This window comes from Urocitellus parryii, chromosome 1 (assembly GCF_045843805.1).
Source record: "Urocitellus parryii isolate mUroPar1 chromosome 1, mUroPar1.hap1, whole genome shotgun sequence".
Lineage (NCBI taxonomy): Eukaryota > Metazoa > Chordata > Mammalia > Rodentia > Sciuridae > Urocitellus > Urocitellus parryii.
The window spans coordinates 158,095,810-158,118,743 of NC_135531.1; the positions used below are offsets into that span (position 1 = coordinate 158,095,810).

Sequence of the window (22,934 nt, forward strand, 5' to 3'; positions counted from 1 at the left end):
ACCACTGAACCACATCCCCAGCCCTATTTTGTATTTTATTTAGAGATAGGGTCTCATTGAGTTGCTTAGTGTCTCGCTATTGCTGAGACTGGATTTGAACTTGATGTTTTTTATCTAGTTGAGGAAGAAGTCCCTCTATATTCTTAGTTGGCTGAGAGTTTTTCTCATGAATGGCTATTGCATTTGTGAAATGCTTTCCCTGCATCTCTTGATATCATTATGTGATTTTTTTTATTCTTTAGCCTAATGATGAGATGTTAATTGATTTTTGAGGGTCAAATTGGACTTGTATATCTGTAATAAATCTCATGTGTTTAATTTTTCTTATATATTATTGGATTCAGTTTGCCAATATTTTGTTGAGAATTTGTTGAGAGACATTGGCCTGTAGTTTCTTGTAATGTCTTTGGTTTGGGTATTAAGGTATGTTGGACTCATGAAATGAATTAGATATCATTTCCTCTGCTTCTGTCTTTTGGAAGATATGGAGAATTGGTATAATTGGTATATTGGTATAATTTCTTCCTTAAATGTTTGGTACAGTTCACTAGTAAACCCATCTGGGCCTTGTACTTTCCGTTATTAACTATATTGATCTAATGTCTTTAATAATACAGGCATTTAGGTTATCTATTTGACCTACATTCATTTTTGAAATAGAATCTTTGTTTTCGAAATGGGAATGCAGATGTTCCCTGACTTACGGTGATTCAACTTAAGATTTTTAAAAAATTTTATTAGGATGCAAGAGCAATAAGCATTCAGTGGAAACCATTCTTTACATTCTGAATTTTGATCTCTCTCTGGTTGGATGATAATGGTATAGCACTCATGTGACACTGGGCAATAACAGGAAGCTACAGCTTCCAGTCAGCCACAGGATCACCAGGGCAAACAACTAATATTCTACATTGCAATGTGTTGCTAAGCTATGATATTTGGTAGGTTAGGTATATTAGAAGAATTTTCATCTTACTAGAGATTTTCAACTTATGATGGGTTATTGGCATGTTACTTCATTGTAAATTGAAGAGTATCTGTACTCTAATTTAAAAAATGTAGGAATGAAATTTGGAAAAAAACAGAAACATACAAGACAATTTCAAGACAACAAGAAATGATGGATTTCTTTTATTTCTTTATTTTGATTTGCCACTCTTATTTCTGCAAGTAGATTAGAAGATTGGTCATGATATAATAGATCTGACATGTATCATAATAATTGACATGTAAAAGTAAAGTGGAAAATGTGTAGAAGCCTTAACAGTCAAATTGCTTTTATCATGCCAGCTTCAAAATCCTTAGTCCTTCATTATATGGTACCACTTTACATATCTCATTGTTTCCAATCATGAACTCAGTGCCAGATCCTCTGTGTCTATTACACTATTTTTGACCTTCTTAGTGTAGTTAACAATGGCTAATGGTTGGTTATCAGTGAAGTACCATTTGAAGGTTCATGAGCTTGTCATTGAAGACCCATTCTTGTGGAGGCAGCCTTGTAGCTTCTTTGATACTAACCTGTTAATTGTGTGTGAAGGACTTCCCCAGGCCAGGTTGTTTCTGCCTTGGTGCCTTTCTTAAATGTTCTTTCCCTAGATTGAATGCTGTTTTTCCCACCTTCTTTCAAATGAAAGTGTAGCTTAGGTTTGGTTGCTTATATAAACCAATCCTTCATCCCTCTGTCCCTTCTCCTTTCCTCTTCCTCCATTTCTTTCAGATAGCTTTAATTAGGTATGATATACCACAGAGTTGACTTATTTTAAGTGTACAGTTAGTGACTTTTAGTCAATTTACAGTTGTTTGAACATTATCACAACTTGGTTAGAATATTTCATCATCCTTATATTCGTTTACAGTCACCTGCTCTGTACCACAAACCTGTGATGTGCTTTCTCCTTCCACAGATTAACTTTTTGTGGACATTGTCTAGAAATAAAATCATACATTATGTCCTCTTTTGTAGTTGGCTTTTTCACTTAGCAAAGTGTTTTACATTCCAGCCTTGTTGTAGCATGTATCAATATTTCATTCCTTTTTTATTGTAGAGTAATATTTTCTTGTGTAGACCACATTTTGTTATCCCTTCACTAGCTGATGAACCTTTGGGTTGTTTGCCTTTTTGGCCAACATAAATAATTCTTCTATGAACATTTACATACAAGTTTTTGTGTAGACCTGTGTTCTAAAAGAGATTTGTGATACAGTGTTATATAATAAAAACCTTAGGGTTTATGAGAAAAATAAAATTATGACAACACAGTTCAAAAACTTTGTCAGTGGGCTGGGATTGTGGCTCAGCGGTAGAGTGCTCGCCTAGCATGTGCAAGACCCTGGGTTCATTCCTCAGCACCACATAAAAAAAAATAAAATAAAGATAATTTTCTTAACTACAACTAAACAAACAAAAAACTTTTGTCAGTGACAGAGAGAGAGAAAAGATAGAAGTTTAACAAAAGGGTTGTAGAATTTTACATGTTAAGTGGTTAAGGAATACCTAACCAGTATAGACAGTGTGGCACTCTGACTTGAAATGAAAAGATTTGAAGTTCGTACAACCCTTCCTAAGATTTGCAGCTTTTGTGTGACTATGAAATGATGGAAAGGAGATTATCTGATACAGAATGGAAAATCCTACCACCAGATGAGGCCGGGTGTGGCCGCTCACATGTGAGGCGCCCTGAGGTGGCTAGCAGATGCAGGCATACACATGTCATGGAGAGCTCGGTCCATTTGGCCTGGTCACAGTTTTCTGCATTTACCCAGCATTTTTAGTAGATAGAATCAATGAAACAAAAGTGATGTTCGTATCTTGCTCCGGTTATCCCCTGATAAATAAATGCAGTGGAACAAATTTGCTTTTTTGAACCAAGCTTTATGGAAGGTAAATAAGGACACATATCAAGGAATGGGAAGAGATCTCTCTGAAAGACCTGTCATTGCCTCCTGTTTGTCCTCACATGATTCCCTTTATGTTTCTCAAAAAGTCCAAATGATCATAGAATATTTTCTTTGTAGGAAACTACATTCTGAATTATGTGGCATCACAACCTAAGCTGGCTCCCTTTGTCATCCAAGCTCTTATTCAAGTCATTGCTAAAATCACTAAGTTGGGGTGGTTTGAGGTTCAGAAAGACCAGTTTGTCTTCAGAGAAATTATTGCTGATGTGAAGAAGTTTCTTCAGGTAAGAAGTCAGTATTACCTTACTTTAACACTATTACTTGCCTTTTTTGGTTTAGAATTCTGCTTTTCTTCAAGCTTTATGGTTTGGCTTGTGGCTACCAGCATTACATCATATTAATTATCATTTATTACTTATCCTTGGATCCTTTGTTGTTTTTTGTCAATAAAATTCATGCTTACATAATTTTCATACCAGGAGAACATAAATAATTGTATTTTCTAATTGCAAAAATGTATGTTCTTTCATTTATGACGTATATATATTGCGTATATATAATTCTCATTACAACCCTGGGAAACGGGTTTCATTTTCTAAATGAGAAAACTGGGGCTTAGAAAGGTTAAATGATTTATAGAGTATATCAATATGTAAATCAATGGAAGTGTAACTGATGTGATTCTGCAAGCTGTATACGGGGTAAAATGGGAGTTCATAACCCACTTGAATCAAAATGTTTTGAACAACCTACAATAAAAAAAAAGATCACATAATTATTTAGTAAAGTGTGTAACTAGCACTTCAACAAGTGTTCTGACCATTTACTTTTTTATTTTATACTATACTGCATTAACTCTTCATTTTGTCAAGAATATTTTAAACCTAAATTATTAAAGACATAGTGTATGTTATTGCTTAATTTACATAAATTCAGATATTTGGACTGGGAAAAGGAAAATCAAGAGAACCTACAGTGATTACCTGCACCAGGATGCTGTAGGAATTCTGAATCTGCTCTTGGTTCCTTATGCTTCTTTCTTAAGATGACTCGGGTATTTAAAGAAGAAAAAATGGTTTTTTTTCATATAAACATTCCTACCTAAAAGAAAATTACCTTAGCTCTGGTGTCATCTGAAAAAACAGTGATGTGTTGCGGTTCTTGAGGAATATTTGTCAGGTTTTTTGTTTTTGTTTTTGGTACCAGGGATTGAACTCCCACTGAGCCCTATCCCCAGCCCTATTCTGTGTTTTATTTAGAGACAGCGTCCCACTGAGTTGCTTAGCACCTCACTTTTGCTAAGGCTGGCTTTGAACTTTCAGTCCTCCTGCCTCAGCCTTCAGAGCTGCTAGGATCACAGGCATGCGCCACTGTGCCTGGCTATTTGGCAGTTTTGATGGAGGGATGGTTCAGCACAGGTTTATTAGCGATTAGGGGCAGTTTTGACTTTCTGGGATTTTCCTTCTCATTGAATAATTTTGAAAGTCACCCCCTGTGTTAGATGTAACCCCATCATAGTGCAGTACTGCAAATTCAGACTGAAATACTGGCCCCCATAGCTTCTCTTTTATTCACGTTGTTAAGACCCCTGTGAACAAGTATTTGATCATCTGGAACGTGACAGGAGTTAAGCACATTCTTATCCCTGAGGAGAGCAGCGTGCACTGGCACAGGAGGAGATTTTATTCAGAGACAGAGCTTCTTACTTCAGAGTTGTGTTTGTAATTTGGAGTAGTACTGTAGTGTCCTTCTCTTGCCATTTACTAAGACTGGTAATAGTCATGACAATAGACGAAAATAGATGTGGAGTTCTTTTAAAATAAAGCTGAAGTTGAAAACCAACTGAAATGAAATAATTTTTGTTGGCTAGCATTTCTCAGACTCCCTCTTCAGCATCTGGTAAGTTCAGCTTTAAGTTGGGCTTTAGCATGTACCTTTGTCAATTTTGGGAGACCAGAAGAAACAAAATGTTTTATCTTGAAAGTTTATTATAATACCATAAAAGAATATTTAGCACTGTTTTGAGGTATATGACTTGACCTAGCCTTGAGTCATGGGAAAGACGATTTATTGTTTTAGTACTCTAAAAATAGTACCACAAGGTTCATTTAGGTGTTAGCATCTTGTGGGAATTTTGTTCTGAAAATTATAGGTTTGTTAGAACTGTAATGTTCTGACCTCTGGGCACCCACTTTCTCTGGTGTTGCAGCCCCATTGCTGCCACACTCCCAGCATGTGTATGTGCCTCCTTTCTACATGCGTATCCAAGAGTTGTCACCTACGGCAGCAGGTTGCTGTTCAGGTTGCTGCTCTGCAACAAGGAGTTTACGTCAAACCATAAATGAATTTTGTGTTTCTCTCATCAAGAGAGACTCGCCCCCCCCCACCAAGAAAAAAAAGCCAGCTTAACTGAACAGTATCTAGTTACTTACCTGTGTTCTATTCTGGTACATGCTCTTTATTTTGTTTTAGACCAGTACCAAGCCATTTTCACGTTAGAGTCGAATTTGCAACTGGGCCAGCAGTTGGCGAGGGAGCCACATTTTGAGAAACATCAAGTCTGTACACAGGGAAGGAATGCCTCAGGAAATGGGAAATTAGGGGCTCCATCAGGCACCCTCATCAGGCCTTGAAGAATTCAGGGGTGTTTCTTTTGTTCGTTTCGTTGTTATTATGAGGTAATCTGAACTTCATTACACTAGTGAGCATTATTATTAGAATTCTGTGAGGGTTAGAAGGGATGACCAACTACAGCATTAAGATTTGAAACATGGGGCTGGCATTGTGGTTCAGTAGTAGTGCGCCCACCTAGCAAGCACGAGGCCCTGGGTTCGATCCTCAGCACCACATTAAAAACAACAACAACAAAAAACAAAGGTATTGTGTCCAACTACAACTAAAAAATAATTAAAAAAAAAGATTTGAAACATGGGGGCTGGGGTTGTGGCTCAGCAGTAGAGCACTCACCTAGCATGTGCAAGGCCCTGGGCTCAATCCTCAGCACCACATAAAAATAAATAAATAAAGGCATTAAAAAAATTGAAAAATGTACCATCTGTTAATGTTTTAGTATGATTGCACTGTAATTCAAAGTTACACTTACTATTTTCATATTTCCACTGTGATTTTTTGAGTAGGGTAATTTGTTAATAATATGTATATAAAATCAATTTTGCACAGTATGTGTCAAAGTAAATTTATAGAGCTAAAGAGCATTTTTTTTTCCTCAGACTTATTTATAGTCTTATAAAAAATTTTAAACTAAACTCATAATTTGAAGCTTAGTTTATGGTAAGTCTCAGGTGCCAGAAATATTTTGTAGGATATTATGTAGCTCTAAGGTAGGTGAGCATTTTCCCTTTCAACTCTGGGTACTGAAATTTATCTTTCAAAAAATGAGCTTGAAATCCTTTTATTTGTAGAACTCAGTGACTTTTCTACATATTTTAATATATGTGTTATTAAGTAAGTGTGATGTTTTGGTATTTAGTATTTTGTAACTGTTACCCAGTTTACACTGTAAGAACCAACCAATCACATGTCTCCACGTAGGCTAAACTTGGTTATTTTCTCCAAAGGGTACTGTGGAGCACTGCATAATAGGAGTAATAATCCTCTCTGAATTGACTCAGGAAATGAACCTGGTAAGCCTTTCCATCTAATGGGAACGTAAAGTTTGCTTAAGTACTACTATTTCTTTGTGGCCATATGTAGAGTCATTTTTTTTGTGACATAAAAACTCTGACTAAGCAAAGTCTTTTTGTGTATGTCTGTTTTATTGGTGGGATAATTAAGTAGTGGAATATCAGCAATAGTGGAATGTACTACGAAGAGCAGAGAGTTAGACATGGTCCTTGCTCCATGAACACTTGGAGAATTATTGCTTTATCTTCTGTATATATAGTAATATGTTAACTGTAAGAAATAAATTATATGCACAAAGAGAAACAAAACTTTACTCATTTACAAATAAAAGACAAGTGATTTGGTGAATTGATTTTCAGCAGGATACCCAGCAGGACTCATCCTGAAACAGGCCACTTTCTAGCTGGAATTTTCACTCTATACAAGGAAGCTCTCCCTCCCCCCAATTGTGATTTTTATGAGCTCAGCAGCTGAGTACATTGTCACCCGCTCCTGTTCAATTTTGTGCATAGTGTGCTTCAAAACCGGACAAAAGCAGAAATTAGGTTCTGCACGGGATAATTTTATAATAAAGGGGGTTATGGAGTTTAAATTTAAAAACTGCCCTCCTCTGTGGTGTGTGTTATGTGTATGTGTGCAAGGAGAACTTGTATCCTCGGGGCCACTTGCCACCTCCCTTTGGAGTCAGTATAGCCATATATATATTTTTTAAATAAAATAATTATTTTTCTATTTATGTTCAATCAGATTTGGGTTTTTTTTATTTAAAAGGAAGAATTTCTAAAATTTAAAGTGATCTCTGTTTACCATGGCTGTCATCTCCCTGACTTCTCCACCCCAGTTATGTGAAGATATCTTTGCTATTTGTCTGTATATATATCTCTGCCCTTCTCCCTCCCCTCCCTCGCTCCCTCCAGCACTAGTAATAATAACACATTGGCAGAGATGGTCCATAGTTTTAGTATGGAAGTTTAACCTCATAGGTAAAGAGTAAGGAGACAAATATAATAACCCCTCATATCCACCATCCAGCTTCTACACATTTTACTAATCATGAAACTTGCAGTTTCATTGATTTCCTACATCACAGCAAAGATAGGAATATACGCTGCTCTGGCAATGAGGGTTGTGTTTAGTGTGTTACTGAACTAAGACTAGATAATGTGGAGTTGTAATAAAAGTATTATTCAGAGATCAACCAAGTATTTTTTTTTTAAATAAACTTACAGAAAAGTTCTGAGTTCACAGAAATTTTTCTTGACCATTTGATGCTGAATTGCTGACATGATACCCCACCCCCAGGGAATACTTTAGTGTATTTCCTACACGATGATACCATCATTAAAATTTAAGCAGGTCAACACTGATATATTACTGTTATCTAATTCTCATAGCCTATTCAAGTTTCACCGGTTATCCCAAAAATGTACTTTATCATGCATTGTATTTCTTTCTCATGTTCTGCTAGTCACCTTCAATCTGGAAAAAACTCAGTCATTCCTTCACTTTTATGATCTTGACACTTGTGAAGTTTACAGGCTAGTTATTTTGTAAAATGTCTCATTTTGAGATGGTTTGATGTTTCCTTGTCATTAGATTCAAATCATGTGTTTTTGTCAGGAGGTTCACTTTAAGATATCCTCCCCCCAGTGCTGGGGATTGAACCCAGGGCCTTGCACATTAGGCAAGCATTCTACCACTGAGCTATATCCCAGTCCCGTTTTTGGTTTTATTTTGAGACAGGCTTTTGCTAAGTTGTTCGTGCCCAAGACTGGTGACCCTCCTAGCTCAGTCCTACAAGTAGCTGGGATTGTAGGCATAGTCCCTGGACCCAGCCAATATTGATCTCTTAATTAAGATGGTCTCTTTGTAGATTCATTCTTTTTTCTGTTGTAATCAAAAAATTTTTGGAGAGGCAATTTAAGGCATTGAAAATATCATATTCCTCATCAGACTAAAAATTTACTGATTGGTTTACAAGTTTATTTAATAGGCTATAATTCATTACTAACATTATTTTGATTTTCAAGCTTTCCCAAAATTTGTCCGTAAGAGACCTTTCAGACTGGCGTTTTTTGTCCAGTGAGCATTTGTCACATTCTTTGAATGCTTTTCTTCCTTCTGGCACAGAAGGTTCCAGGCTCATCTTCCACAGAACCAAGTTACTTTGAAGAAGAGCTCTAAGGTCTGAAGTGTGATCTTTGGCTTCATATCATGGAAGAATATGGCTTCTGTGCAGATATTTGACTTGGCCTAATTTTATGGCATTTTTTTTTTTTTAAAGAGAGAGGGGGAGAGAGAGAGAGAGAGAGAGAGAATTTTTTTAAATATTTTTCAGTTCTTGGCAGACACAACATCTTTGTTTGTATGTGGTGCTGAGGATCGAACCCGGGCCGCACGCATGCCAGGCGAGCGCGCTACCACTTGAGCCACATCCCCAGCCCCAATTTTATGGCATTTTGAGATTCAACTAGCATTTATTAAGCATTCCTAAACGAGGCAGTCTGAGAGTGATCTGCAGTACATGAGGAAAATCCAATGTTAAGAGTTGTCAGATGTGTGCCTTATAAGTTCATTCAGTGCCTGCAGGGTGGAGACAGAGGTGTGCAGTAGGAAGTGTCTGTGCGTGCCACATCTCAAAGCATTCAGTGTCTAAATGAATAGCTCAAATAAAATAGTTATCACACAAGCCTTGAAGAAGATGCTGGGTAAGTCATGGATTTATATTTTAGCTCTGTTGCTGACTCCTTTGTACAAACTTCTTAAGTCTGTATATCATTCTCTTGAATTGAAAATTGAGACTGGCATTCCTTATGAGGTGGATTTCGTGAACAACAGTGTGGCTCCCAGTGTACAGATGCCCTCAACAAACCTTCATTTCCTCAGGGCTGGGGTGTGGCTCAGTGGTAGAGCGCTTGGCAAGCAAGCATGAGGCACTGGGTTCAATCCTCAGCACCACATAAACATAAAATAAAGATATTGTGAATGTGTCCACCTAAAACTAAAATAAATATATATATAAATAAAACCCTTCCTTTCTCCATGCTGTGGGTATGGTGGTCATTCAGAGACTAGGCTAAGATAATATGCTATAAATTCTAATTTTCTCAATTCTAAGAAAAGAATAGTATGTAGTTTTGAAGATAGAGTGAAATAATATGTGAAGAATACTTTATAAATTGAAACCGTAATGCCACATACTCTTATTTGTATTAAAGAAAAGCATTGTAGGAGATATTTTGAAGTTTTAATTAAGGGAGGAACACTGAAAATGTAATTCAAATCTTAGATATTGGATACAGATTCCAGTAACTACTTTCTGTAATCACTTCAGACTTCTAGTATGCTTCATGTTTTATAAGTACAAGTGTAGTCTAAATCATATGTTGGAGATTAGGAAGTGTCAGATAATCAGTTTTTAGCTTACTGCTTTTTGCAAATCTGTAAACATTAGCAAGGAGAATGGTTTACTTTCTTCATCCAAATAGCAAAAGGAATAAATAATAATGCTGTAGCAGCTCTAGACCTTGATGCTGATAATCATTTGGGCATCAGACCTCAATTTTGTTTGCTTTTCCCTATGGGTAAATGGAAAAATTGCTAGTATTAATAGTGTAGTTTGGACATACTGTATTTTAGATTAGAGACTCAAGAGCTAATTCTAGTTATTTAGTCCTAAAAATTATATGCCATTAGCTAACAAAATATTTGGAGGAATTGTATTGCTTACCTTATAAATCAGATTTCTTGTTTATAGTATCCTCTTTTAGTGGTTTTCAGAATACGAATGACATATTATTCATAACACCAGTGACATGAACCAATGACATGTGGTATATACGAAGATACCACTTTCATACAGAAGAATTTTTCTGTTCTCATCTAGTGGCTGATCTACAGAGTGCTAAGGTTTGAAGATGAGCTCAGAGACTTCTCACCTTGCAGGTGGCATCTAAGGGACAGGGAAGTTGTTTGCATGATGTGAAATGTAGTGCCTGGTTCAGGAGCTGATGGTCTTGGGTCTAGTATTTTACAGTCAGTGTTTATGTTGCCTCTGAAAGTGTGATCAGCTCTGCCTTTTAATTTCTAGATCATGTGGTTTGTCAGAAGAGCACTGAATGAAAAGAGTCCAGAAACCAACTTCTTGAGTAAAATCATTTATCCTGGTAGATTTTGAAAAGATATTTTAATTCTGAACTTTATGATTCTTTAATCCCTATTTCTATGAGAGTACATTTTTGCTGGTTTTTTTTTTTTTTTTTTTGTATTTGTGAGGGGTAGGTCTGGTTAAACTAATTTTTCTTTTTTTTTTAAGGTTGATTATTCTAGACCTTCAGCAAAACACAGGAAAATAGCTACTTCATTTCGTGACACTTCTCTCAAAGACATATTAGTGCTAGCGTGTTCTCTTCTAAAAGAGGTAAGTTATTTAGTTATTCAATTTTCTAGTTATTTAGGAAATTTTAACAGTTTCAAAAGGATTTCAAGTGGATTCCCTCTGCCCCTAGTTCTGCCTTTAAAAGAATTATTGTGCACAGTCTTAATGTAAGTATGATATATTTGTACAAATCTCTAAGGGGTTCCAAAAAATTGGCTTTTACTCCTTGGGTATGTAAAATAAAATCTAAAGGAAATTTAGTAACTTTAGGTAGTAGTTTGTCTTTCTCTTGTAGGTTCTTAACTGAAGAAGCTAAATTGAGTCTTGATTTCTTTATCTGCCTGCCCATGTTTTGATGGGATGTAGGTGAAAAATGAAATAATTAAGTTTGATTCATTAAACACCAAAAATTTTCTTAGATTAGCTAAGATAGCTAGCTGAGTTTAACAATTTCTTAGGGAAATAGGAATTCCCATTTTTTACTTAGTGCCCTATTGAACATTAGTGATATTGTGATTCATAACTTCATTGTGTTCTCTTTATCAACATAGGGAATCCATTGTGTCACTCAAGCTTGTTAGTTCTCATAGTACAGCACTTCCTATAAGAACTAGTTTCTCCTTATGTCAGTTCTATGGTTCCAGCTGAGTACCTGTTACCCTACTTAGAATCAGAAATGTTTCAGATTTGTATTTTTGCATAGACTTTATTAAGTATCACCAATCCAAAAATCCAAAACCTGAAATTCACAAAAATCCAAATCATTTTGATTGTCATGTAGATGCTCCAAAAGTTTTTATATTACAGGGCATTTTGTATTTCAAGTTTTTGGATTAGGGAATGTTTACCTTGACAGTAACATGATAAGTACCCTACTAGGTCAGACTAAAAGACCTTATTGTCTTAAACATTTTCTTTCCCTATGGAAAAATATATGCAAAAGTAGGTAGATACAACATGTAACATATACAAAAGTAGACATAATTGCCACTCAAGAACCCTTCAGTTAAACAGTAATAGCTTGCAGCTAATCTTGTTTCATCTCTCCAATCTCTACGTGCTCACTTTACTTCTTTTTTGTTATTATTCTTGGAGAATCCCAAACTTCACATCATTGCTTCTGCAGATGTTTCATGGGGCAACTCTAGAATGGTATAGTCTGTTGATATGTCAGAATGGGCATTGTTTTTGGTGTCAGGATTGCTCTCCAGAGCTTGTGAGTGTCCTCCCATAATCACAGTTCTGACAGCTTTTGTTAACCCATTGTGTCTGTGTTATAATTGAAGTTAGTCCTAGTGTTTCTTGAAGAATATTTAATCTTTGGCTTGTTCAAAACCACTTTAAGGTAATAATTACGTATACATTTGTGCAGTTGTACTGTGGAGAGTATTTTTCTTAGTGCTGCCTTATAACTTTAGATGATGACCTGCAGTACGGCATCAGGTATAAATGTTTTTATTCTTATCTCACAAAATTAAATTTGAATGTAGTCTATCATAGAAATTTGATAGATAGTGATTTTACTTTTCTCCCCTAATATTTGGAGTAATATAATTTTGTTAATTTTTTTAAACTAATTTCCATTTGGCATTAAAGAATTATTTAAATTCATAAAGTTAAAATTTATTGATGTGTTCATAATGGATTTTTTTGGTACTGGGGATTGAACCCAGGAGCACTGAACTACTGAGCCACATCCTCAACCCTATTTTGTATTTTATTTAGAAACAGGGTCTCAATGAGTTACTTAGTGCCTTGCTAGGTTGCTAAGCCTGGCTTTGATCCTCCTGCCTCAGCCTCCCAAAGCCACTGGGATTACAGGTGTACACCATTGCACCCAGCTCATAGTGTTTTGTTTTTAACCTTTTTTCAGGTATTGGCCAAACCTTTAAATCTTCAAGATCAATTTCAACAGAATCTGGTGATGCAGGTCTTGAAACTGGTCCTCAACTGCCTCAACTTTGACTTCATTGGCAGTTCAGCAGATGAGTCTGCAGATGATCTTTGCACAGTACAGATTCCAACAACCTGGAGAACAAGTAAGAATAAAGAGCATGAGGGGTGGTCAACCTAATGATGCAGAAGGAAGCAATATATTTGCCCGGGGTGTATTGTCTTAGTTTTAGGCTAGGCAATCAGAAAAGTGCTTTGCAACCCAAAAGAATTTGCTACCTGAAGTGTTTACTGATACCCAATTTCAAAATGTTTCCCCTGATGTATTATAGTAACTACCATATTTTGATTTTGGAAAAAAAAAAAAGAAGACAGCTCTAGAGATAGATGGAAAACAGTTTTGGGAAGAAAAAAAAAATCAAGAGCTCTGTTTGGAAACTTTCATATGAATAGAATGGGAAAGGATCTAATAGTAGACAAGAGATGTCAACGTATTTTCCAGAGCAATAAAGAGAATGAATTAGAGTAAGTGACTTAGCAGAGCAGAGTTGCAACTTACTCTGTTCTAGGAATGTGCTTAGTGGTGAAGTGCCCCTAGGTTAATCCTCCAATACAAAAAAATAACAAGATGATTTCATTCCAGAAAAAAAAGGTGATATTTAGGGTACCCCTGAAGTCAGGGAGGGAAGGAGGCTTCAAGGGCTTGGTTAAAAGACTGTATTCTGAATAGTCTCTTCTCTGCCACTTGTGCAGCTAGGTGACTGACTTTCCCTCCCTCCCTCATCTGCACTGTTCCCTTGCTTCACAAGACCAAGCTTTTTTCCTGAGAAAATTGAATTAGAGCATACATCAGAATCAGGAATACCTGATATAGTTGAGGAACACTGTTAGTTTTTTTGTCACTGTGATCAAAATACCTGATATAAACAATTTAGGTGGTGTTTCAGTTCATGGTCATCTGGCCCCAAGGCAGAAACGTCCTGGCAGAAGGGTGTGGTAAAGGAAAGATGCTCACTCTTAGCAGCTGTGAAGGTGGAGGGGAGGGGGAGATAGACACATACACACACACAGAAGAAGGAAGGGGACTGGGATAAGATAAACCCTTCTGGGGCACACCCAATGAAACCCTTCTAGAGTCCCCTGCCCCCCGCCAGACCTACTTTCTGTAACTTGGTCCCTGCCTTCCAATAATTCTTTCAAATCATTAATCCATCAGGTGGATTAATGAGGTTAGAACTTTCCTGATTCAATCATTTCCTGAAAGTCTCACCTCTGGACATGGCTGCATTAGGGACCATTCCATTGAGTACATGAGCCTTTTGGGGAACATTGCAGATCCAAGCCATAACAAGCAGCATGGGTTTTTGAGAACTTCTAGTATGAAGTCAGAGACTAAACCAATAAAAAGGGTTTTAATGTTCTGAATCTTGACTGTGGTAATTGGATTCATGAACCAACACATAGAATAAAGAAGTGCACAGACTAAAAACATCCAGGTGTACACAAACAAGTACATGTAAAACTGGGAAATTTAATAAGATTGGTGAATTGTATCCAGGTTAATTCCCTTGTGCTATTGTGAAATATTGAGTAAAATATGAGGTCAGTCTGTACTGGGTTTTGCCACTATATATGGATCTAGAATTATCTCAAAAAGTTCAGTTAAAAAAAATAGAAATAGACAAGGTGAAGAGTAGACAAGATGAAGAGTAGAAGTTAGCTTCTAACAGGTATAATCACTATTCCTAAAGAGATGACAAAAGATAATACATTCCTGGAACAAGAGCAGGATATTATCAAAAAGTAGAAATTCAGAGAATGTTCTGAATAGTTAATGAAATTTAGAAGGTAGAACAAAGGAAGCAAGATGCTTGAAAGGAGAAAAATATATATATATATAAAAAAAAAAAACTAGAAGATAAAATTAGGCCTGGCCACTGAAGGTTTGGAGGGCCAAAATACAGGACAGAGAAAACAGGAGGAAATTTGCAAAAATGTTCTCAGCACTACAGGTCATAAGTGTTTTTGGATTAAACTGTCTCACCAAGTACCCAGCATCATGAGTGAAAATGGGTATGTGCAAAGCTTCATAATCATGTCATTTTAGAATACAGAGGATAAAGAAAAATTCCTAAAATGTACAAGAAAGAAAAAAGTCAGTCACCTACAAAGGATTGGGATCCAGAAGGATAGTCAGTTTCTCCATAGCAGCATTGTAGACTGGAAGATTCAGACTTCTGCAGGAAAATTATTTTCCAACTAGATGGAAATTACCAAGTATAACCAAGATTAAAGACCTCTTCAGACATGCAAGTCCTCCCCAAATTCATCCCCTCTGTACTTACTCTCAGGAAGCTACTTGATTTGTAAACCAAGAAGGTGGAAGAAGGGGATGCAGGAACAGGGACTTCAACCCACGATGGAATGAATAGATGTAGGGAGGAGACCGTTGTGTGACAAAGTTAGGAAATAGCCAGTTCTGTGGGAGCATCAGAGAGGTAGGGCTGGGAGAGTGGAAATGAGAATGTTTGGTGCTCTTGACCATGTGGAAAACATCATGGAGAACATCTTGCTAATGAGAGCATTTGTAGTTTGTGACACAGCTACACACAGGAAAAATGCTGTGATTAAGTACAGAGTGAATTGTAATTGTGATATAGTAAACTTCTAGCACTGGCTGTTAATGTTTTTTATATTTTTTGTGTAGTCATAATAAATGTAAATACTTCAAAGTTGATTTAGTCACAAATCATGTTGGTAATGGAAGGGGAGGGTGGATTGTGGAGATTGGGGAGGTGGAGTTGCAGGGTGGGGTTGAGCAGCTACAGCCTCTTAGGCTCAGAGTAATACTTAAGCTTATATCTGAAGTGAAACAGCCAAAAGAAGTAATAGTGTACAACATTACTTAGAAGTATAGGTAAATATGTTGAAAGGTGGTTGGAAGGGGCTAGATGTAGTTGTTTTCATATTATAGACTTTTTCGTACTGCTTGCTTATTGATAATTTTTGAAATTTTAAACAGTGTTCATATTATTTTAATATAGACGAAAGTAGTTAGGAAGATTGCCCTACTTAGAACTGTAGATGCTATATCATCTTGGCTCGTTTTTAATCTCTATTATCTCAGTTTTCTGAGGAAAGTAGCTAGGAATTTAAAATAGCTCAACTGCAAAAAGTGGCCAAGATCTCATTGTCCTCAGTTTGTGTGATTTTGTTTTATTTGTTAAGATCACTGGATTGAAAGTAATGATATCAGAAATCATTTTTTTTCTCAGTTTTCCTGGAACCAGAAACATTGGATCTTTTCTTCAATTTGTATCATTCACTTCCACCACTGCTGTCTCAGTTAGTAAGTAAAACTCATTCATTACTTGATTGAAAAGTAGCTGTGATCTTTAATGAACATAAGGGATGGAATTTATTTATCCACAAAACTCTGCTAATATGTTTGATTGGGTCGACTTGTCACAGTAGTTCTTGTGTCATCCTAGGTGCATATCACTCGAGCTCTTTGTTGGGTTTTGTTTATTTTGTCAGTAGTCCATTCCATTTAATGGTTGAGCCAGAACCAGGAACTGTTGATTTTGCTCCTGCCAGAGCCAGAACAACACACCAACTTGTAAATATACCTTTCTTACTAGACAGTTCCCATAGGTTTGAAGTCCAGCTATCAGCTCCCTTACCAGGACCTTCCTCACTTTCTAACGCCCCTCAGCCCTCCAGGGCCTGGACTTGGTAGACAGCCTCCACCAGGTATCACTGAATGAAGCACAAAGAGGGATCTATTTACTTGATTTTTGCTCAGGACTACTGTTGTTTGTTAAGTTTTTTAATAAAATTCTGTTACATGTTCAAAAAATCTTGAAACTCTGTTATTGTATAGAACTTTGAGACTGTGGGTTCCATCTTTGCAGCATCTGTAATAGATATGGTAATGTTAAAAAATAATTATAGGTTTAATATTCAAGCTTCTAGAAATAATGTTGCCATTTTCTGAAAAAAGATGTTCCTGATTTAAAGCATGTACCAGTGATATGCTTGTTTAGATGTTATCATTTAGAAAGGAGAAGTGGATTCACAAAACTACACTTCAAAAAAACATGTCTGTCCTTGAATCTAGAGTTCAAGGTAGTGAAGTAGCTTTTAAACTGGGTTTCACTGAGGACTCATGTTTCCAGGCAGTATCACAGCCTTCTGTCTTTCAACCAGAGCAGCCTTGCTTATAGTGGTTTAAAAATCATGATTTCATGTAATTATGTTTTAAAACAAAAAGGTACTGGCAATTTAAAAAAAGTAGATGACATCTGTTTCCTGAGATGGTAACTGCTGTTTATTGGCATGCTCTGATGTGGTACTTGTTTGACCTGATCATCACAGTGGTTCTGCAGGGTTCCTAATGCTGTCCTCACCAGGTGTACCAGAAAAACAAAGCACACCCAGAATGGCTAAGGGAAGTCACCCCAGGGTAACAAAGTAAGTCCACATTGTTACTAAGATCAGAACCCTGTTCTTGCTGGGCTTGGTTGGGCATATCTGTAATCCCAGTGGCTTGAGAGGCTGAGACAGGAGGATTACAAATTCAAGGCCAGTCTAAGCAATTTAGCAAGGCCCTAAGCAATTTAGATCCTGTTTCAAATGAAAAACAAACAAAAAGGCTAGGAATGTGCTTAGTAGTGAATCGCCCCTAGGTTAATCCTCCAGTACAAAACAACAACAACAAAACAGTTCTACATGTCCGGGAACCCTGGGTGTTTTGCTTTTAATATGTTAGTGTTTCCTAAGTCAGAGTTCTGAATGAGGAGGTTTTTAAGTTTGTTTGGCATTTGTATTTTTTTAAACTTGGGTGTTTTTTTTTTTTTTAACTGATAGAGGCAATGGCAAATAAGCATGTCTTTTAAAAAGACAATCTTTTGGATTTTTTACCTATTCTTACCCTTGCCAAGAGAGCCACACATTTTATGTGAAGATTTCAAATTAAAATATTTATTGACAACTGATCTTAGTTAAGCTCTGGATTTTGATTCCCAGCCCATTTTAATGCACCTGTTTCAGTTTCATTGCAACATTCACAGAATCGAAAACTTGGGACCTAATGGGTTAAAAAAAAAAAAGTGGCAAGCAAATACGTGAATCAGGGGAACCATAGGCCAGTTTGGCTTGAAAGTTGCCAATTTGGAGCCTTACTTAATTTTAAAAAAAAAAATTAGTAAATATCATTAGAAAGTAAGTAACTCTTCTAGCATTTTCCAGACATACTAATGGATGATGTAAAATATTCCATGACTAAATAAATTTAGGATATTCTGGATTGAGTAAACTTTTGGGATTTCCCCCACCTTTGTAGGAATCACAATTAATAATTTCACAGTATTTAACATATTGTACCATAAGATCATATTTTCTCTTTGGTAGAACATTTGGTTCATTGGCTCACAGTGGAGGGGGCATCATAAGCAATTGGGAGTTTTCTTAATGTAGGCATGTTTAAGCCCTGCTCTGGCAAATTTGGTATCGAAAAGCATATTAGATGAGAATACATACAAATAAAAATTTTAATGATGGGATAGAAAGATTGTGAGTGGTGGTATGATGATGCTCAGCTATTATTTTATATAATGCTCTTTTAGCATTAAAATTAATTACATTTTAAATTAAGTCTTGCTTATATGTGGTCATAGCTCCTTTTAAAATTGAAATGAATTTTTTGTTTCTGTTTTTAGGCACTTGCGTGTTTAGTTCAGTTTGCTTCTACAAGAAGGTCCTTATTTAGCAGTCCTGAACGTGCCAAGTACCTTGGTAATTTAATTAAGGGAGTGAAAAGGATACTTGAAAACCCTCAGGTATTTATGAAGTAATTTAATTAATACTTAGCATATAGAAATAATATTTCTGCTCAAAGGCAGATAATAAACTCATCATGAATTTATTATGATTCTGGAAGAAAATATTTAGTATTACATTCATCTTACTTAGGTCTCATTTGTAGTAGAAATGGGCAGTTTTTTAAAAATGGATGTTTCCATGGAAGACTTCTGTGTTCCTCTCCATTTTTTTCTTTTTAGGTGAATATGAAAAAAGGTCATATATCTTATTATGGTTCTGTCTTTTACCATTGTGCTACATTTCCTTGCCCACGTTGGTTAAACTATTGAAGTGATTAATTCAGGGTTATGTCCACCTGAACTAGAGGACTTAATATAAATTTAAGTATTAATATTGGGATAAAAGGTTTTAAATTATGAAATAATGTCTTTTTGCCCTCTTGTGGACAAATATGAGTTATCTATTCCACATTAACTTCAGAGATCCAGTGGCAATACCTATTTCAGAGAATTGCAAAGCCATAGTGATTTTGGATACCTAGATAAATATTTTGTTTCATTATTTATTTTTTTTCTGGTTTAAAATATCTGTAATTAAACTACAGATTTTTAAAAGGTTAAATGGTAATTTAAAGAGGTTTACCTAAACCTCTTGGTTATTAATCACTTTTGGTGGGGACACAGATAATACTTTTCTACAGAAATAAAATGTGATTATCTCACAAAATTGATTATTTTGCAAGTTGTTCTCAGGAATGTTTGAGTTAAACATGTATTTTATCTTTTCAATGTTAGCGTAGCTGTGAATTTTATCTGTTTAGCTGGTAAATAGAATTTTTACCAACATAATTAAGTTTTTAGTTGTTTAATTCTCTTGTCGTCAACCAAAATTGTGGAAATTACTATACCCATGTTAGATAATTCTATTAAGTGATTTTTAGCATCCCTATGTCAGTGTTTCATTGTAAAAACTGATCTTAAGTATTATATGTTTTAGAATTATAAACATGTATTAAAAAAACTATGATTATAAAATGTCTCTTTGGAATTCATACTTAATAATTAGACACTTTTAAAATTCATTCTTTCTTCCTTTCTTGTTTTTTTTTTTTTAAACTGGGGATTGAATTTACAGGCACTTAACCACTGAGCCACATCCCCAATCTTTTTTTAAAATATATTTTTAATTTAGAGATAGGGTCTCGCTGAAATTTTTAAGGCCTCACTAAGATGCTGAGGGTGGCTTTGAACTCATGATACCCTGTCTCAGTCTCTGGAGCCGCTTGGTTTATAGGTGTGTGTCACTGTGCCCAGCAAAACTCCCCCCACCACCCCACCTGCAGTGCTGGGGATTGAACTCAGAGCTTCACACATGCTGTGGAAGGCACTCTATCACTGGGCTGCTTCTTTCATGGAGTGCCTATGAATGACATTTCTTAGGCTTGTTGAGTATTAAACAGACACTGCATAGAATTCTCTATCAGGCTAGCTACAGAGACTACAGAGTGGTAACTGTGGAGATGATAGCAGGTATTAACTGTGGAGATGTGTTCTGTTTTCAAGCAGCTTGTAGCAACTGGGGAGAACTTTCAAGGTCTTTTCCTTTTTAACCTGTTCTCCCTCATAAGTTACCTGTGTGTCCTGTCTTGTTGTTAAACTTGGTTCCCTACATGGCAGTAATTTGTTTGAATGACTAACACTTAAATACAATGCCTGTATTCAGAAAGTGTTCCATAAAAAGAAATTGTCTACTTGTGTGTACACACACTATTTAAGTCTGGTGTTAGTACTCCCTTCTCGGGTTTCAAGAGCCCATTCTTGTTTTTCATCTTAAATATTTTTCTCTCAGCCCTTCATCTTAAATACTTTTCAAGACCTTTGTTGACTTCTGTTTAGGCTATAATACACACACTCTGTTTTTGTGTAATAGGTTCCCAGATATATTTTTGTCTTTGTTGTGCAAAGCTTCTTCCAAAAATTCTACTTTAGATTCCTTATTATGAATAATTGACAGCAATATTAAATTTAGCAAGAATCATTTGTTTTCTTACATTGCCTACCTAGTTGATGTAAGATACCATAGGTACCTCTGAAAACAAATAGAATACTTAATAAAATTCTTTGAAATTTAGTAGCTTTATTATCAATAGATTGGTTTATTTTAAAAGACTTACTTTTTGTCTCATAATTTAGGGTTTGTCTGATCCAGGTAATTATCATGAATTTTGTCGATTTTTGGCTCGTTTAAAGACAAATTATCAACTGGGAGAGTTAGTTATGGTCAAGGAGTATCCTGAAGTTATCAGATTGATTGCTAATTTTACTATTACTAGCCTACAGGTAAGTAAAAAAAAAATAATTGATGTTAAGCTGTACTTAGTTTTAGAACAATTTCTTGATAAAGGTTAGTGGGGGTGTTTTTTTTTTTTTTTTTTTAAATACCTGTTACTTGGAGTACTTTACTGAAAATGGTCTTTGCAAAGTTTTAGGTAAAAGAAATAATTATAACATTTTTAATAAGAAAAAATTGAAAAATCACTTAAAGTGGCTAATAACTGAAGAATAACTTAGAAGCTGTAATAAACTTCTATAAAATAATTTTTTACATACTGTGTTGTGGTTGAATTCTTTTCTTAAATTTGGATTAGGAATTTCTAAACCATATTTTCTATATGATGTTAATTCTATAAAAAATATATTCATGGAATGATTAAGAGGAAATAGTTTAACACTTAAATGTATTGTAACATTTTAATAGTGATAATCTCTGAACAGAATAATATTGTGGGATATTGGGTTCTTTAACATTTTTGCATTTATGAAATTTGCTGTATTAAGCATTCATTAGTCATATAATCAGAATAAAAGTTAATTTAAAAAGTAATTTTGCGTTGTATCTGTTATTCTAGAAAGGTATTAAGTTATTTTAAATTTCTTTTGCTCTGTTTCTTTGTAGCATTGGGAGTTCGCTCCAAACAGTGTTCATTATTTATTAACTCTGTGGCAGAGGATGGTAGCATCAGTTCCTTTTGTGAAATCAACTGAGCCCCACTTACTAGACACTTACGCACCTGAAATCACAAAGGCCTTTATCACGTCTCGATTGGACTCTGTTGCCATAGTTGTGAGGTATTAAAAACTAAATGTTTCTGTTGTATTTTCATCTTGGAGTTTTTTTAAATTAAATTAAAAGTTTACTCTCTTTAGGGTAAAGTTCTGTGAATTCTGATAAGAATATGCGTTTTTATAAATAACATCACAATTGAGATACTGAATAGTTCCATTAACTCTAAAGGTTTGTTTTTTTTGGGGGGGCGGACAGGAGGAGGACCCTTTGTAGTCCTCTCTGGCAGTAACTGTTATGTTTTGTTTTCCTGTTTGCATTTCTTTGGTGTAAGATTCCAGAGTGGCATCATTAAGTGTATATTTCACTTTATAAAAAGCTACTAAATTATTTTCCAAAGTTGCTTTAACATTTTGAATTCTTTTTTTAAAAAATACTTTCTCAGTTGTAGATAAACATAATACCTTTATTTTATTTATTTGTTTTTATGTGGTGCTGAGGATTGAACCCAGTGCCTCACACGTGCTGTGCAAGTGCTGTACCACTGAGCCACCAACCCCAGCCCCAGCATTTTGAATTCTTAACCTGCAATGTATAAAAGATGTATAGTAGTATCTCTTTGCGGATTTAATTTGCATTTCCTTAATGAGTAATAATGTTGAGCATCTTTTTATGTGTGTGACCATCTGTATGTATTCTTTGGCAAAGTGCCTATAAAATCTCATATCTGTTGCTCTTTTTTTTTTTTTTTTTTAAAACAGGGTAATTTATTTCTTACTGAAATTTGAGAGGTCCATTTATTCTGTTCAGAAGTCTTATCATACATGTGTTTCAGAGAATATTTTCTCTCCTTTTTATTTTAAGTCTTGGGGGAGCAGAAGTTTTACATTTTTATGAAGTTCAGTGTATCCTTTCTTATGTGTTATATCATGTGTTTGGTGTTATATTGAGAATCTTTATCTTACTCAAGATCACAAAGATTTTCTTTTTTTCTTCTAGAAGTTTTATTTTTAAAATTTACATTGAAGTCTATGTGATCTTAGTAAATTCACCTATTTTGGTAGCATTTTTGCGGTTTCTTTGGCTTTTTCTGTGTGCATAATCAAGTCATCTTGATATATAGACATTTTATTTCTTGCTTTCCAAATCCATTTGTCTTATTTCTTTTTTTAATATTTTTAGTTGTAGTTGGACACAATACCTTCATTTTATTTATTTATTTTTATGTGGT

At 35.3% G+C, this 22,934-nt stretch overlaps 1 protein-coding gene across 1 annotated transcript in view; it reads left to right on the top strand.

The window, feature by feature from the left end:
• Ranbp17 (RAN binding protein 17) overlaps positions 1 to 22,934 on the top strand; it is a 285,855-nt gene that overhangs the window by 14,094 nt on the left and 248,827 nt on the right. The window contains exons 4-11 of the mRNA XM_026401323.2: positions 3,019 to 3,185; positions 6,480 to 6,545; positions 10,862 to 10,966; positions 12,798 to 12,963; positions 16,093 to 16,166; positions 18,538 to 18,657; positions 20,833 to 20,979; positions 21,596 to 21,768. Of these exons, the coding sequence (XP_026257108.2) occupies positions 3,019 to 3,185; positions 6,480 to 6,545; positions 10,862 to 10,966; positions 12,798 to 12,963; positions 16,093 to 16,166; positions 18,538 to 18,657; positions 20,833 to 20,979; positions 21,596 to 21,768 (1,018 nt within the window). The remainder of the gene's footprint in view (positions 1 to 3,018; positions 3,186 to 6,479; positions 6,546 to 10,861; positions 10,967 to 12,797; positions 12,964 to 16,092; positions 16,167 to 18,537; positions 18,658 to 20,832; positions 20,980 to 21,595; positions 21,769 to 22,934) is intronic.